General features: G+C 43.2%; 1 protein-coding gene across 1 annotated transcript in view; it reads right to left on the minus strand.

Moving 5' to 3' along the window:
• tsc1b (TSC complex subunit 1b) overlaps positions 1 to 17,550 on the minus strand; it is a 49,020-nt gene that overhangs the window by 8,429 nt on the left and 23,041 nt on the right. The window contains exons 12-17 of the mRNA XM_078271058.1: positions 17,142 to 17,235; positions 16,253 to 16,360; positions 8,162 to 8,804; positions 6,353 to 6,396; positions 3,495 to 3,661; positions 2,667 to 2,849 (exon numbers count right to left, since the gene is read on the minus strand). Coding sequence (XP_078127184.1) covers positions 2,667 to 2,849; positions 3,495 to 3,661; positions 6,353 to 6,396; positions 8,162 to 8,804; positions 16,253 to 16,360; positions 17,142 to 17,235 — 1,239 coding nt within the window. The remainder of the gene's footprint in view (positions 1 to 2,666; positions 2,850 to 3,494; positions 3,662 to 6,352; positions 6,397 to 8,161; positions 8,805 to 16,252; positions 16,361 to 17,141; positions 17,236 to 17,550) is intronic.

The following is a 17,550-nucleotide window of genomic DNA, read 5'->3' on the forward strand; positions in this document are numbered from 1 at the left end:
ACATTTCATGCAATGGCAGCCGTGGCCAAAATAGTGTCGGTAACAGGCGTGCTAGCAGGACTTTTTACATGTTTACACGTTAATGTACAGTTACTCTTCCATTGTTTTGTGGAACGGAGGCATCAGAATGCGCTACGGAGGTCACTGCTACATAATCTAACACCGCCAAGACATAGACCCCACCGCCAATGTCGGCGGTCTTGGGACGAGAACGTCGGACTTCTAGTTGGTGGGTAGTCTTCCGGTCTAGCCGTTTGTTTCAGGCTTCTGATTGGCCAATATCTTCTCCTTCTTTGCACAACTGGCGTTATAGCACCGCCTGTTGGCTTAGCATGATCTTGACAGCGCTTCAATTGAGTTTTTGTGTTTTCATGTGGACTGAGACTTTTCTGAACAGTGCATGTGAGGACGGGATTTATGGTTATAACGAACAAAGAAAAAAAAAACATTTTTAAAAATACCCGTGCACATGGGGACTAGAGGATGGATGCCCGACCCGAGCCCGACGGGAGCTGACGGGTTCGGACAGATATTTAGAAATGATGTTCGGGTCGGGCTCAGTCACATCAGCGTGATAAGGCATTGAACATTGTGTGTGTGTGTGTGTGTGTGTGTGTGTGTGTGTGTGTGAGTGAGTGTGAGAGACCTGTGTTAAAGGAGAATTCCAGCCAATTTTTACGTTAATCTTGATCGCTATAGTTACGCGAGTACTTTCGATAGAAAAATCCCCGACCCGAATCAGTGCAGGTAACACGGAGAAGCTGCAGCTACGTACTACAAGCGTCCCCTGAGCTAAAACGGCAGTGGTCGGGGCAAGTTTTACAGTGCCTTTGTGCCTCTTAACAGACACAAAATGCAATTAATATGTTTGTGCCACATGAACAGGGCCTTTACTTGTGTCAACAAGATGCGTTTTCAACTCAGACATTGTTTAAATTCACCTACCCTGGTCCTTGTATCGATCCTGCCGGTAGTTAGCTTGCCCTGCTAGCTGATAGCCATTAGCCGTTAACTGCTAGCTACCGTCCAGTGAGTGTATTCAGACAGGCTTTTGTAATAATCATCCCAATAACAATCCCGGAGCAGTGGTGGTGTGGATATGTCCTCCAGAGAACAGGTCATGTCACGTCTTGAAGTGTATTCCCCCCCTAAAATAAACAGTAGCGGTAGTAGCTGTTAGCTGCTAGCTGCCCTCCGGTGAGTGTGTACAGCCAGATAGCCATTAGCCGTTAACTGCTAGCTGCTGCCCGGTGAGTGCATTCAGCCAGGCTTTGTGATAATCATCCCAATAGCGGCGGTGGTGTGGCTATGCCCTCCAGTTACTGAAGGCTAGCTTTAGCTTGCGTTTGGAGCATCAAGTTCATCTGCCTGTTTCCCCTCTGTCTGTCTCGTTCTTTCCAACTCTTGTGAGGCTAGTTCTTCGTCTGTATACTCGGGTTCAAATAAATAAGGACGACCATCAAACTCAAAAGGCTCTTCCGTGTGTTGTATATCTGCTATATTCTCCATAGTTACGTTACTCCAAGCTTCTTCCCTTATTAAGATACACACTCCTGCTTCCTACAGTGCAGACGCTTTGCTGCTTGCTCCTGCCTCTGCTTGCATATTTCTGCTGATAATCTTGCTTTTCCTCTGAGAGAAACTATGAGCAGCGGCTCTTGGATACTTATAAATCACTGGACTATACATTTTTTGTAGACATAGTAGGCTATTATTATTATATGAGTGTACACACTCACCGGAGGGCAGCTAGCAGCTACTACCGCACTACTGTTTATTTTAGGGGGGAATACACTTCAAGACGTGACATGACCTGTCCTCTGGAGGACATAGCCACACCACCGCCGCTCCATGGATTGTTATTGGGATGATTATCACAGAAGCCTGTCTGAATACACTCACCGGACGGCAGCTAACGGCTATCTGGCTGTACACACTCACCGGAGGGCAGCTAGCAGCTAACAGCTACTACCGCACTACTGTTTATTTTAGGGGGGGAATACACTTCAAGACGTGACATGACCTGTTCTCTGGAGAACATAGCCACACCACCGCCGCTCCATGGATTGTTATTGGGATGATTATCACAGAAGCCTGTCTAAATACACTCACCGGACGGCAGCTAGCAGCTAACGGCTATCAGCTAGAAGGGCAAGCTAGCTACCGGCAGGATCGATACAAGGACCAGGGTAGGTGAATTTAAACAATGTCTATTAACGCATCTTGTTGACACGTAAGGGGCCTGTTCATGTGGCACAGACATAGTAATTGCATTTTGTGTCTGTTAAGAGGCACAAGGGCATTCTAAAATTTGCCCCGACCACTGCCGTCGGGGTTTTTTCTATCGAAAGTACTCGCGTAACTATAGCGATCAAGATTAACGTAAAAATTGGCCGTAATTCTCCTTTAACGTGCCCTTGTAGTCATCTGTTGTCATTTCCGAATGCCTTCCTACAGTTGCTTAATAAAAGCGGGCTTTCCACACAAACAAACGTACATGTGTCATTAGTACGCGGGCCGGGCAGAAAAATGCGGCCCGATCCGAACTCTAATGTGGACTAGCCTTCAGTCAGTGTGTGAGTGTGTGAGTGTGTGAGTGTGAGTCTGTGTGTGTGTGTGTGTGTGTGTCTGTCTCTGTGCGTGTGTGTGTGTGTGTGTGTGTGTACCTGAAGCTCCTGGTTCTTGGTGTAGTAGTCATCCCGTCCCTGCTGCAGCTGTCTGATCTGACTGTGCAGCCTGGTCACCACTGTCTCCCGGTCATCCCACAGCTGCCTGTACCGCTGCTGCTCCACCTGCAGACTCTCCCTCAGAGACACGATGTCCACACTCTGCAGGTTCAGCTGGTCCTTCTATACACACGTGCACGCACGCACGCACGCACACACACACACACACACACACACACACAATGTTAGGTACAAAGTGTAAAGGAGTTTCTAAACATAGAAAGAATAGATGTTTTAAGGCAATTTGCAGCAGTTTGTACAGTCCAGCAGGTCTTGGGACAGACACGTAGACATTTTTCCCCACAAAACTCAATTACTGTGCAACATTTCCACCAGCTGACTGCTGCATGAATGTGTCAGTGTTCCACCTCTTTGTTTACATTTCATTCCAGGAAACCAAACAGCCTTCAGGGCTTCCTCATAACCATCACTTGTTGAAATCCGATCTGTCTGGGTCACTCTCCACTGCCAACAAAACAACTTCAGTGACACTGTCTCCTGTTGTGTGCTGCAGATGATTCCCAACTGATTTGACAGCTGGAGTTATAAAATACCTCAGTAACCAGTGGACATTTTCCCCTCTCATTGCGTTCAGGATGCAAACAGGACACGCTGGTTGTTGAGATATTAACCCTGTGAGCCTCCAGTTACGGGACAGACCGTTGAATGTTTCGTGGGACTGCATCTCAAACAAATCTACAGTAGCCTTTTGCTCATTTTAAATACTTCCCAGGGCTAATCTGTGATAATGAGCACATGCAAACTTGCCATAGCGTTGTTCTGCTCCTCCAGCGCGGTGGCGTTGATGATGCGTCGGAGGAGGCGCCGGTTGCGGACGGCGTGCTGCTCCCTCTTGTAGCGCTCGTACAGCAGCTGGTTGTGCATCAGGAGCAGCTGGCTGCGCAGCGTGTGAAGCTCGTCCAGCGGCGCCGAGCCTGGGGGGCCCATGGGTAATAATAATGTCATTAGCACGGTCACACGCCGTACACACAGACACACAAGTAGAACTGAGCTTAATTATTATTCAAGTGTGGAACAGAATAGCACAGGTAATCAATGGTAATATAAAAAAATAGAAACATTGACTGTACATTAGAGATGCACCGATTACAATTTTCTAGGCCGATTCCGATTTCCGATTTTCTTTGAGTTAGGCGAGCCGATAGAACTATTCTGGATCATGACATGCATTGAAACAAGTGTAAAGACAATCATGTGATACATAGATCTTTTTGTGAGTCTGTGGTAATGACTTACTGTTTTTGCACAGAGGTCTTAAAGGTCCTATGACATGCTGCTTTTTGGATGCTTTTATATAGGCCTTAGTGGTCCCCTAATACTGTATCTGAAGTCCCGTTTATATAGACCTTAGTGGTCCCCTAATACTGTATCTGAAGTCTGTGGCCTTGACCAACTGGCACTTTGCTTGATTGCAAGCCATGATGTCTCTCTCTTTCTCATGGGCGGGCCAAATTCTCTGGGTGGGTAAAGGTGCTGACACACCAACCCGATTATCGGCCGTCGGACAGTCTGGCAAGGTCGGTGACTCGAGTCTGTTCGGTGCGTTCCGTGCCGTCGTCCCTCGGAGGAGCCACCGCCTTTATTTTGGCCGACCCGACATGCTCAGTCGGGAGACAGAGCAGTCAGGACTCACCCGGAAATTGCGAGCGGATGAGCCTCTCAAAATCTGACGAAAATCTTTTAAACTGACCTTTGTTGATCTAAAATGAAGACAGATTCACCAACTGCATGGCCTATTTCTCACTTAAAATGTTTTCAGAAACACGTTTCGGTGAACTATTTTAGTACAATATGAGATCGTATTCTGAACAAGCCGCCATGACAGTCTGGCTGTGAATTTCCGGAGAAAAAGGACCCACGTGACGCGTTCGTCCTATCAGCTGCCGGTTTTCATTTTCTGGGAAACAATACAGAGAAGCGCTGCCTGCTGCTATGGAGACGTATTATGTTTCGCGCACGCGCAGAGTGTACGCTCAAGTCGACGTCGCCTCAGTGTGTTTTGAGCCATTTTTTTGGACCTTGGTGACCCAACTGATCAGTCCGACTGCCTTTTCTGCCGACCGTCGGCCGTCTGGTTGGTGTGTAACAGCTCTAAGGGAGAGAAAGGGGAGGTAACCTTTCCCCTTATGACATCATAAGGAGGAAGTTCCAGATCGGCCCATCTGAGCTTTCATTTCCTAAAAGGCGGAGCAGGATACCCAGGGCTCGGTTTACACCTATCGCCATTTCTAGCCACTGGGGGACCATAGGCAGGCTGGGGGAACTCACATTAATGTTAAAAAACCTCATAAAGTGAAATTTTCATGCCATGGGACCTTTAATGACGTTTACCACCAAAAACTTTATGAACAGAGAAATGGCCATCGAACCTCCACCTACTTTGATGTTACTGACCAAAATGTGACTGTAGCACCAACATCAAAAATGGCCAAGTAGCGAAAGTTAGTATTCAACACCTGGTCACATTCATAATCTTATTTATTTATTCTTTAATCAGATAGTCCCAGATATAAATCTAAGCTCATAATAATGGTTTTGTTATACAGCAGCAGCAACACATTTAACTTTTGAGAATGTTGGCTTCTATTATTAAATGAGGGGGAAACAAATGGTTTTAAATGAAAAGGTATTGGAAAAAAAAGTATTGTTTGGTATCTGTAAAAGAACATTTTCAAACAATACACAGCAACAACTAAATACACAGCAACAACTAAATACACAGCAACAACTAAAGCTTCCTTCTCAGCTTAGAGAAATGATTTAATAGGAGTCCTGGATGTGCACTTAACCTAATCACTTGTTCTTTGGCTCATGGTCCAACCTTCCACCAAATGTCATTACAATCTGTTAAGATTAGGAGATAGCCCGGTGACTGACAAATAAACAGACAAACAGGACTGAACACAACCCTTAACTTTCACCTTTAAGAGTGACAGTATTATCGATCCCCATTCACCTGACAAGATCTTATCAGCTAGTCTTTTCATTTGAACCTGATTTTTTTAACAACTCTACGTGGCTGCCTTTAAGGCTGCTGTTTGCCAAGTCAATCACATCACAAAGATGTTTAAAAATGTAGGACTCTTCAAATCCTTACAACTGGCCACTGGATACAGAGCTGCGCTTGTTCCAAGGGGAAAAAAGTAGAGAAAGAACATCTACAGAAAAATTTGGAGGAGAATTTGATCCAAGACCTTTACAGCGCTCCAGAGAGGTTACACCAGTCAGCAAGTGCTGAGTTGTAATTACAAACTGGCAGAGAGGTTTCATTAAAAACACAGAGGGGTTGTATTTTGCTGTAGCAGCTAGAGCTGATTCTTGCTCTGGTTAACTGAACACATACAGGAAGGTAAATAAAAAGGGCGAAGACATCTCTAAGTGGCCAACTTTATACATTTCTGAGTTGATCCGATTTTGTGTGACTGTGGGAACTTAACCTCCGCTGAACAAATTCCCCCGTCTGGCTGGGTAACGTTTTAACATGCTGTTCATGTCTCAGAGCTCGTGACGAATCACTCAGTCATGCCTGAATAACGCTCCATCTGCAGTCTTCATAATAGCATCTTTTATCAGTGTGCGGCAGTGTGGTGCTGCGAGTGATTTACCTCCAAAGTGCGTCCAGTCAGCTGACTTACTTGGCAAAGGTAATCTGGAAAAAGGAGATAATGAAGAAGAACATTTTAGAAGTGTGATGTCTCTGGGATGTTCTCTCTCTTATGTCTAATGATACGATCGTATTCAGAAGAGAAAACACAAACACTGCCAACAACCATTTTAAATATGTGTATAAATGAGTGTTCTGAAAATGCCACCGTTTCTGGTATTGGGAATGGGAAAAAAAATGTATTGTTGCCTATTCACCCAAATTTCATTGATGTTGGTTTTTAATCCAAAACATACTATATCTCCGTTTACCACAACTATTGTAAGATAATCAGAAGGAAACATTGTAGTGATCGAGGTCAGCTATAGATCGCACAGGCTCAACTATTCTACACTGAGAAAACTTGGGTTAGAGGTAGGGCTGCACGATATGAGGAAAATGTCAAATTGCGATGGCGATGCGATTCACGATATTGGAGGGAATGATACATTTTTTGGATCATCATTCTCATTTTCACTGAAACACAAACAAACATGTACTATAGTGATGTAGTGTGATTTTTTTTGCAAGAATCTGTACCAAACAAAGAGGTTTTCTTTTAGTCTGTAGGATAAGACTTGTTAGCCTGGCTCCGCCCTCCTACTTACTTCCGCTCAATTTTCATTTCCCTTCAGTACCACGTCTGGGTTTGCGGTACATTCTTGGGTTTTCTCCGGTTAAATATTTGTAGGTCCAATCAGCGAACAGAGGGAGTGGCTGAGACCGACGACGTTGAGGACGTGCACTAGAAAGATGCGAGCGAAGCAATTCGGTCCGTTGTGGCAGCAACGCTTCCGAATATCCAGAAGTTAAAGCCCGAGCAAGAACAATCTTTGCTGAGTTGTGTTGGTGGCCATGATGTTGTGGCCCTCCTCCCCGCGGGGTTTGGGAAAAGTTTGATTTTCCAGCTCGCTCCGTTAGTGGTGAAGGAGTTGGCTAAGGCTAAATATAAGCCGATAGTTGTTGTCGGTCTCCCCTCTTGTTGCACATGTGCATGGCGTACGTCACGACCAAACGTTAGCGATTGGTTACGGCAGATCCAGAGTGGCTCTGGGCAGATCCAATAGTTACAACAGAGTACCCGCCTTCAAGGAAGTGAACACTTGTCAATGGAGAGTGGCCAGACTCTCTGTACAAATGAAATGTACCAGAGTCTGGTAGGACCAGGCTAACGACTTGTAGGCCCAGGACGTCTCGGCAGCACCGCAATACTTCATTCAGAATGGTTAGACCCATATTTTGCCTTTAACAAATATTGCGCCCCCCTGCGATTTGGATATTGCACTAGAACATATTGCGATATTTTGTGCAGTCCTAGTTACAGGTGTGGAAAAGCACAGGTTCACACACACACACACACACACACACACACACACACACACAACTATGGTGATATGGTGCCCATAAATATAAATGTATCTATACACAGTCAGGAGACCGTTAGCTTAGCTTAGCACAAAGGGGAGACCGCTACAGGGAATCCTCCTACCAGCACCTCTAAAGCTCACTAATCAACACATTATAGTTATTTTGTTTAGTACATTAACCCAAGGCTAAAAACAATGCATGATCAATTGTGGGTAAATCATCCAAATGTGCTCTGCACGTGTATGTGACTTGTATTGGACGAATGTTGTTGAAGGAGGGCTGAAAAAAAGTCAAAACAGTGGAAAACCTAAAACGGTTAACAGCTAATAACAATGACAAAAAATAAAAGCCAGAAAATCCTTGAGTAGAAATCAAACTGCAGATTGGAAGCTAGCCCCCTTACCTCTTGAGGACTTTATCGTGGGTGTCGCTCCCCTGCTGAACAAGGCGATCCAGCACCTCCAGGGGTGAAGCAGACACTACCCCTTCCTCCTCCCCGTCCTCCAGCCCCTCCTCCTGCTGCTGCAACAGCCTCTCCAGCGTCGCCTTGTGCACCGCCTCCGACGTCTTCTGGCCCACGAAGAGCGAGGCCGCCCTGGGCAGAGCCAGGTCGAAGAACGACTCGTAGGGCACCGGGGCCGGGGTCTTGCTGCTGCACGGGCTCGGAGAGAACATTCCAAACTTGGTCACCTCGTCGTCTGGGGCGGAAGGGCTCCGGTGCAGGTGGTGATCGATGGGGGTGAAACCCGACTGGAAGGACCAGGACTGCTCCAGTCCGAGGGCTGAGCTCCGGCCGTCTCCCGCTCCTCCTCGGTCACTCCCGACGCCACTCGTACTCGCAGTTGTCTCCCCTTTGTCTGGCGTTGATACAACGTGGTGGGGGTCCCGGACGGGGCCTCCAGGCTGGGTGTTGGAGAGGGTCTTGTCTTGTGCCTGACAGCCAGTCAGCGTCTCAGTGGTGTGGTAGAAAGGCGAATCGAAGCCCCTCAGACCCGACAGCTCCAGCTGCTCCTCAGTGATCTTCAGCAGCTCCTCTGTGATGGCAGCTGCAGCAGAAACAACATATGGACAATTGTGGTGGATTTTAAACCTGAATGTATGTTCTGAATATCAATGTCTGTGCTTAAACATTTATGTCGAGGACCTGCTATCCCACACAGGAAAAAAAAAAGGTTTCTGGGCTTTCTGTTTTCCCCCCAAAGGGAGCGGGAATGTTTAAGTCTAAGCAGCTCGCTTTGGCGGCAGAGCTTTGTGCCATTTGGCAGACGCTTGTATTCAAAGTGGTTGACACAGTACTGTACATTTATTTTTAGTACAAGTGGCTCAGGTAAGATTGAACCAATAACTGTGCAGAACTAGCTGAACACACACAGGGATATAAACAGGGATGTGATAGCATCCTGGACATTTAGTCATAGTGCATGAGCTCAGGTTCATTCAGCTAAACAGGATTAAGAATTCACATATTTAAAGATGTGATCCAATTCAACACTTTTGGGTTCAGTCAAAACAACATACTGCACTGACTGACTCTGCCTTAAAAAAACGTGAGATTCTGATATGTTGGTAGAACTGTATGATCTCCATTAAAGGTGCCGTAGGTAGGACTGCGAAGATCCAGGACTTAGCCAAACATTTTTAACATCGACAACTTCTCAGTCCCTCCCCCTTTCCGCTGAAGCCCAAAACGGTCTCCTTAGCCCCTCCCCCAACAAGGGAGAATGAATGCGTGTCATGAGCAGTGATTGACATGCCGTTAGACACCCCCCCCCCCCGGCCCTGATTGGTGCATCTGAACAGGGAGCAGTGGATTTTTGCAAATCGCACTACTATTTTTAAATGACCTGCTTCATGTAGTTCTACTGGAACATAGGGTCAGTTTCAAGAAATAAGACTAAAAGTTAGTTTTATAAGTCCTACCTACTGCATCTTTAAATCTGTATGCCTGTGGCTGTTTAATGTTGAGTAAATATTTGTATGGACTCAGCTAAAGAATGAATTTGTATTAGGAAGATACATTTTTCCCCCTTTTTCTTTCATTTTCTTTCTCATTTGATGTTAATGTGTTTTTACAACGCATATGTGTTGTATAATAATCTGTAATGGAATACACATTAACTGTATACTTAATATTAAAGTAACTATAACGAACTTTTTAATGTTGCTGAAACATTTTTCATATGATGATCCATGACCTGTAACAGCAAACGAGACCAACAGTGAAAAGAATCGCTATTTTTATATAGTTTTTATTAATGCCTCTGCCAGGGTTCGATTTTTCCCACAAAGTCACAAAATGATTTACGGCTGGCTGATCGGCTCTAGGGTAACACGTTCTGACGGGTCACAGATTACTTTGTAACACCAGAAAAGCCTGTGTTAGTGTTATTGTATCCAGCCAGGTAAAAGGAAGCAGGAGATGTCTTTATATAGGCCTAACTGTATTTTAATGTTATTTTAGAAGTTATCTGCTGTCGTTACGGCTGATACTGGGGCAGGACCGTCACAGAAAAGAAGGAAATTAAACAAAGAACAACTAATAGCTTAAAGGGAAAGTGAAAGACAGGCGAAAACCCCGAGTCAACTTCGGTCGGGGTTTCAACAAATGGAGACAATTACGGGACTGTAAATGATTCAAAACCCACCCCGAATTGGCCCTCAGGTATGTAATAGGTCTATTTCATTCATGAAATAATTTTACAATGCGCGATGTGGTTGTAAGCCAGTAGCCAACATTAAATTACGCCCCCCTTCCATTTAGCGCGGATGTTTTATTTCTTTCAGTCCGTGTTTGTGTTGGGCTACTATTTCCCTGGTCCCCCTGTACTTGAGTACTTTGTCCTTGGGTTTCATGAAATGTGCTATATTAATCTAAGTTACAACTATTATCATTACGTTGGTTGCTACAACAATCTCTTAAAGCAACACCAAAGCACTTTTCCCGCGTCTGTCCCCCTACAGGTCTGAAGCAGAATTGTCCACTACCGCTGTCGTAACGTCTCATTATGTTTCATTTGAACTACAGATCCGCTACCCGATCTGGCAAACTTGCATAGTGGGGTTATAGCCGATAGAGGGCCGCAAAGCGAATGCAGAAATGCCGTTCACCCAGTTACGAGTTGATGAACCTCTGAAACGATTTTGGTAAACATTATTTTAACAAAGGAATCTTTGGTGTTGCTTTAATGCTTTGGCTCGTGACACAGTGACAGTGATGACTCACGATACATTCAAAGTAGGCTAAGTTACCGTATGCAACGATGCATCTATAACATATATTCTCTTATCTAAATGAACGAATTTCTGTCTGAGCAAAACATTCATCGCGACTATATGACCTCCCAGTAACGCTAACTCATTAATACAGTGGGTAGTACAGCACCGTAAAGAAAAGACCTTTACGACAGCAGGTGTGGTAAAAACACTACCGCTTTTGTCCAAAGTGGCCGCTAATCAACACAAACTGTACAAATAGCAACTACATTACATACATGTAGATGCTTTAATGTTAAAAAAAGACTATTTTCCTCGTAGTGTCTGTATGTATGTGTGTGTGTGTATATATATACAGTGGTGTGAAAAAGTGTTTGCCCCCTTCCTCATTTCCTGTTCCTTTGCATGTTTGTCACACTTAAGTGTTTCGAACATCAAACCAATTTAAACAATAGTCAAGGACAACACAAGTAAACACAAAATGCAATTTGTAAATGAAGGTGTTAATTATTAAAGGTGAAAAAAAATCCAAACCATCATGGCCCTGTGTGAAAAAAGTGATTGCCCCCCTAAACCTAATAACTGGTTGGGCCACCCTTAGCAGCAACAACTGCAACCAAGCGTTTGCGATAACGTGCAATGAGGCTTTTACAGCGTCCTGGAGGAATTTTGGCCCACTCATCTTTGCAGAATTGTCCTAATTCAGTTACATTAGAGGGGTTTTCGAGCATGAACGGCCTTTTTAAGGTCATACCACAACATCTCAATAGGATTCAGGTCAGGACTTTGGCTAGGCCACTCCAAAGTCTTCATTTAGTTTTTTCTTCAGCCATTCGGTGGTGGACTTGCTGGTGTGTTTAGGATCATTGTCCTGCTGCAGAACCCAAGTTCGTTTCAGCTTGAGTACACGAACAGATGGTCGGACATTCTCCTTCAGGATCTCTTGGTAGACAGCAGAATTCATAGTTCCTTTTATCACGGCAAGTCTTCCAGGTCCTGAAGCAGCAAAACAGCCCCAGACCATCACACTACCACCACCATATTTTACAGTTGGTATAATGTTCTTTTTTATGAAATGCAGTGTTCCTTCTACGCCAGATATACTTGGACACACACCTTCCAAAGAGTTCCACTTTTGTCTCATCGGTCCACAGAATGTTGTCCCAAAAAGTCTTGGGGATCATCAAGATGTGTTCTGGAGAAATTGAGACAAGCTTTGATGTTCTTTTGCTCAGCAGTGGTTTTCTCCTTGGAACTTTGCCATGCAGGCCATTTTTGCCCAGTCTTTTCCTGATGGTGGAGGCATGAACGCTGACCTTAACTGAGGCAAGTGAGGCCTGCAGTTCTTTGGGACGTTGTTGTGGGGTCTTTTGTGACCTCTTGGATGAGTCGTCGCTGCACTCTTGGGGGTAATTTTGGGCGGCCGGCCACTCCTGGGAAGGTTCACCACTGTTCCATGTCTTCGCCATTTGTGGATAATGGCTCTCACTGTGGTTCGCTGGATTCCCAAAGCTTTGGAAATGGCTTTATAACCCTTTCCAGACTGATAGATCTCAATTACTTTCTTTCTCAATTGTTCCTGAATTTCTTTGGGTCTCGGCATGATGTGTAGCTTTTAAGGATCTTCTGGTGGACCTTACTGTGTCAAGCAGCTCCTATTTAAGTGATGCCTTGATTGTGAACAGGTGTGGCAATAATCAGGCCTGGGTGTGGCTAGAGAAATTGAACTCAGGTGTGGACAACCACAGTTATAGTATGTTTTAACAAGGGGGGCAATCACTTTTTCACACAGGGCCATGATGGTTTTGGATTTTTTTTCTCCTTTAATAATAAACACCTTCATTTACAAATTGCATTTTGTGTTTACTTGTGTTGTCCTTGACTTTTTGTTTAAATTGGTTTGATGTTCGAAACACTTAAGTGTGACAAACATGCAAAGGAACAGGAAATGAGGAAGGGGGCAAACACTTTTTCACACCACTGTATATATATATATATATATACATACACACACACACAGTGGGGCAAAAAAGTATTTAGTCAGCCACCAATTGTGCAAGTTCTCCCACTTAAAAAGATGAGAGAGGCCTGTAATTTTCACCATAGGTATACTTCAACTATGAGAGACAAAATGAGAAAGAAAAAATCCAGAAAATCACAATCTAGGATTTTTAATGAATTTATTTGCAAATTATGGTGGAAAATAAGTATTTGGTCAATAACAAAAGTTCATCTCAATACTTTGTTATATACCCTTTGTTTAATTTCCTGCTTTATAATAATAAAATAAAAAGACATGGAAATTTCACTTTTTACAATAAGGGACCTTTAACATTTTCAACCTTTTAACCTTTAACTGTATTTATAAACCATCTGCTACCTTCTTTGTCAGTAAATATATTATATTGGTATATTTATTTTTTACTGGAACTGGTCCAGACGTGGGTCTGGCCATTTTGTGGTTTGGACGTTAAAAAATAAACACTTTCTTTTGCCACACATAAAAAGCATTCAAGAGTGTAACATGCTTGTGAGCAGCATTATTTGTTTTAATGTTTTTTTTGATGAAGAAGATAGCCACAATGTGACCTGTGTTTTCCATGCTGAGTCACACACCGACCGGATCTGGTTCTTTGATCAATACCGAGTCGATACTCACCCTCTTCTCTCTCTTTCTCCGTTCTCAGCTGAAGCTCCAGCTCCTGTTTCTTCATGAAGGCCGACAGCTCCGTCAAAGTCCTGGGGACGTTCTCGCCAGCTCTGGCATCTGATGAGGAAGTGTATCACGTATTGATGTCAGAAAAACAACCTCTTTAACCTTGTGTTGTCTTCCTGACGACCATGCAACTTTTTTGTCACTATTTCCGATGTTTTTGTCGATTGTCACCTTTTTCCAAATTTTGTTATTTTTCCCCTGACATTTTTGAAGCTTTTACAACTTTTTTTTTTCACTTTTTGCTATGTTTTTGTCAATTTTTTTTCTGTGCTTCATTTGATGTTTTCTTGGTTTTTTTCCCTCCGCCCTTTTGAAGCTTTTTCCGACATTTTTGTCACTTTTTTCAACTACTGACCACTTTACCACTTTCAAATTCTATAACATTGAATAAAACACCCAAATTCAATGAAAGTTGAGTTGTTTGTGAAGAGTGTTGCATGGAACCATCCACTTTATTTTTTGGACAATTTGGTTGAAAGAAACCCAAATTTCTGGTTGGGCCACCCTTAGCAGCAACAACTGCAACCAAGCGCTTTGCGATAACGTGCAATGAGGCTTTTACAGCGTCCTGGAGGAATTTTGGCCCACTCATCTTTGCAGAATTGTCCTAATTCAGTTACATTAGAGGGTTTTCGAGCATGAACGGCCTTTTTAAGGTCATACCACAACATCTCAATAGGATTCAGGTCAGGACTTTGGCTAGGCCACTCCAAAGTCTTCTATTTAGTTTTTTCTTCAGCCATTCGGTGGTGGACTTGCTGGTGTGTTTAGGATCATTGTCCTGCTGCAGAACCCAAGTTCGTTTCAGCTTGAGTACACGAACAGATGGTCGGACATTCTCCTTCAGGATCTCTTGGTAGACAGCAGAATTCATAGTTCCTTTTATCACGGCAAGTCTTCCAGGTCCTGAAGCAGCAAAACAGCCCCAGACCATCACACTACCACCACCATATTTTACAGTTGGTATAATGTTCTTTTATGAAATGCAGTGTTCCTTCTACGCCAGATATACTTGGACACACACCTTCCAAAGAGTTCCACTTTTGTCTCATCGGTCCACAGAATGTTGTCCCAAAAGTCTTGGGGATCATCAAGATGTGTTCTGGAGAAATTGAGACAAGCTTTGATGTTCTTTTGCTCAGCAGTGGTTTTCTCCTTGGAACTCTGCCATGCAGGCCATTTTTTGCCCAGTCTTTTCCTGATGGTGGAGGCATGAACGCTGACCTTAACTGAGGCAAGTGAGGCCTGCAGTTCTTGGACGTTGTTGTGGGGTCTTTTGTGACCTCTTGATGAGTCGTCGCTGCGCTCTTGGGGGTAATTTTGGGCGGCCGGCCACTCCTGGGAAGGTTCACCACTGTTCCATGTCTTCGCCATTTGTGGATAATGGCTCTCACTGTGGTTCGCTGGATTCCCAAAGCTTTGGAAATGGCTTTATAACCCTTTCCAGACTGATAGATCTCAATTACTTTCTTTCTCAATTGTTCCTGAATTTCTTTGGGTCTCGGCATGATGTGTAGCTTTTTAAGGATCTTCTGGTGGACCTTACTGTGTCAAGCAGCTCCTATTTAAGTGATGCCTTGATTGTGAACAGGTGTGGCAATAATCAGGCCTGGGTGTGGCTAGAGAAATTGAACTCAGGTGTGGACAACCACAGTTATAGTATGTTTTAACAAGGGGGGCAATCACTTTTTCACACAGGGCCATGATGGTTTGGATTTTTTTTCTCCTTTAATAATAAACACCTTCATTTACAAATTGCATTTTGTGTTTACTTGTGTTGTCCTTGACTTTTTGTTTAAATTGGTTTGATGTTCGAAACACTTAAGTGTGACAAACATGCAAAGGAACAGGAAATGAGGAAGGGGGGCAAACACTTTTTCACACCACTGTATATATATATATATATATACACACACACACACAGTGGGGCAAAAAAGTATTTAGTCAGCCACCAATTGTGCAAGTTCTCCCACTTAAAAAAGATGAGAGAGGCCTGTAATTTTCACCATAGGTATACTTCAACTATGAGAGACAAAATGAGAAAGAAAAAATCCAGAAAATCACAATCTAGGATTTTTAATGAATTTATTTGCAAATTATGGTGGAAAATAAGTATTTGGTCAATAACAAAAGTTCATCTCAATACTTTGTTATATACCCTTTGTTTAATTTCCTGCTTTATAATAATAAAATAAAAAGACATGGAAATTTCACTTTTTACAATAAGGGACCTTTAACATTTTCAACCTTTTAACCTTTAACTGTATTTATCAACCATCTGCTACCTTCTTTGTCAGTAAATATATTATATTGGTATATTTATTTTTTACTGGAACTGGTCCAGACGTGGGTCTGGCCATTTTGTGGTTTGGACGTTAAAAAATAAACACTTTCTTTTGCCACACATAAAAAGCATTCAAGAGTGTAACATGCTTGTGAGCAGCATTATTTGTTTTAATGTTTTTTTTTGATAAAGAAGATAGCCACAATGTGACCTGTGTTTTCCATGCTGAGTCACACACCGACCGGATCTGGTTCTTTGATCAATACCGAGTCGATACTCACCCTCTTCTCTCTCTTTCTCCGTTCTCAGCTGAAGCTCCAGCTCCTGTTTCTTCATGAAGGCCGACAGCTCCGTCAAAGTCCTGGGGACGTTCTCGCCAGCTCTGGCATCTGATGAGGAAGTGTATCACGTATTGATGTCAGAAAAACAACCTCTTTAACCTTGTGTTGTCTTCCTGACGACCATGCAACTTTTTTGTCACTATTTCCGATGTTTTTGTCGATTGTCACCTTTTTCCAAATTTTGTTATTTTTCCCCTGACATTTTTGAAGCTTTTACAACTTTTTTTTTCACTTTTTGCTATGTTTTTGTCAATTTTTTTTCTGTGCTTCATTTGATGTTTTCTTGGTTTTTTTCCCTCCGCCCTTTTGAAGCTTTTTCCGACATTTTTGTCACTTTTTTCAACTACTGACCACTTTACCACTTTCAAATTCTATAACATTGAATAAAACACCCAAATTCAATGAAAGTTGAGTTGTTTGTGAAGAGTGTTGCATGGAACCATCCACTTTATTTTTTGGACAATTTGGTTGAAAGAAACCCAAATTTCAGGTATAGAAATGTTTTGAAAATGGGTCAAATTTGACCCAAGGACAACAGGAGGGTTAAAAAGCCAAAACACCAACACAACAAATACAACTCGGATATGGTTGCGTTTGGGAAAGTCGGTTAGAAGTTTGCCCCTATCAAGACTAATGATCCAAATGACTTAACCACATTATTGGCTCGGGTATAATTATCCTCAGACCCTGCCTTCCAGACTGAAAATTAACCGTTGCTTTTCCACGGTTTAATTTCGGATGTTATTGAAATGACCGTTAAAAGACCTTTACTTTGAAATGATGATGATAATGATAATAAATCACAGTGATGAGACTCGTCATGACTAACCTCTGTGCGTGGCTGCTTCTGCACTCTTCTCTGTATCTTTTACTGGTTCCTGTCTCACCAGTGCAGGCTTACTGCCTTCTCCTGGTCGACGATCCTGGAAAGTTACACAGCTTATGGTTTTATTGTATATTGAATTCATTTTTGGAAAAACGAGTCCATGGTTCGCTCCAGCTCTTTCTGTGAACATTTGCTCCACGTGATAATGTGGGATTAAAGACATGCAGACACTACATTTATACACCAGAATAAAGAACATTTATGAGACAAAAATCCAAACAAATCAGACTCCTGCTGAGAACTTACAATATGATGTCCCCCCCCACCCCCCCACCACCACCGTTGCTTTACTCCTGAGTTAAAAATCACAGACTTAAAGCACGTTTGATAAATCAATTTGCCTCCTGCTGTC

The sequence above is a fragment of the Sander vitreus genome, chromosome 16 (assembly GCF_031162955.1).
Source record: "Sander vitreus isolate 19-12246 chromosome 16, sanVit1, whole genome shotgun sequence".
Lineage (NCBI taxonomy): Eukaryota > Metazoa > Chordata > Actinopteri > Perciformes > Percidae > Sander > Sander vitreus.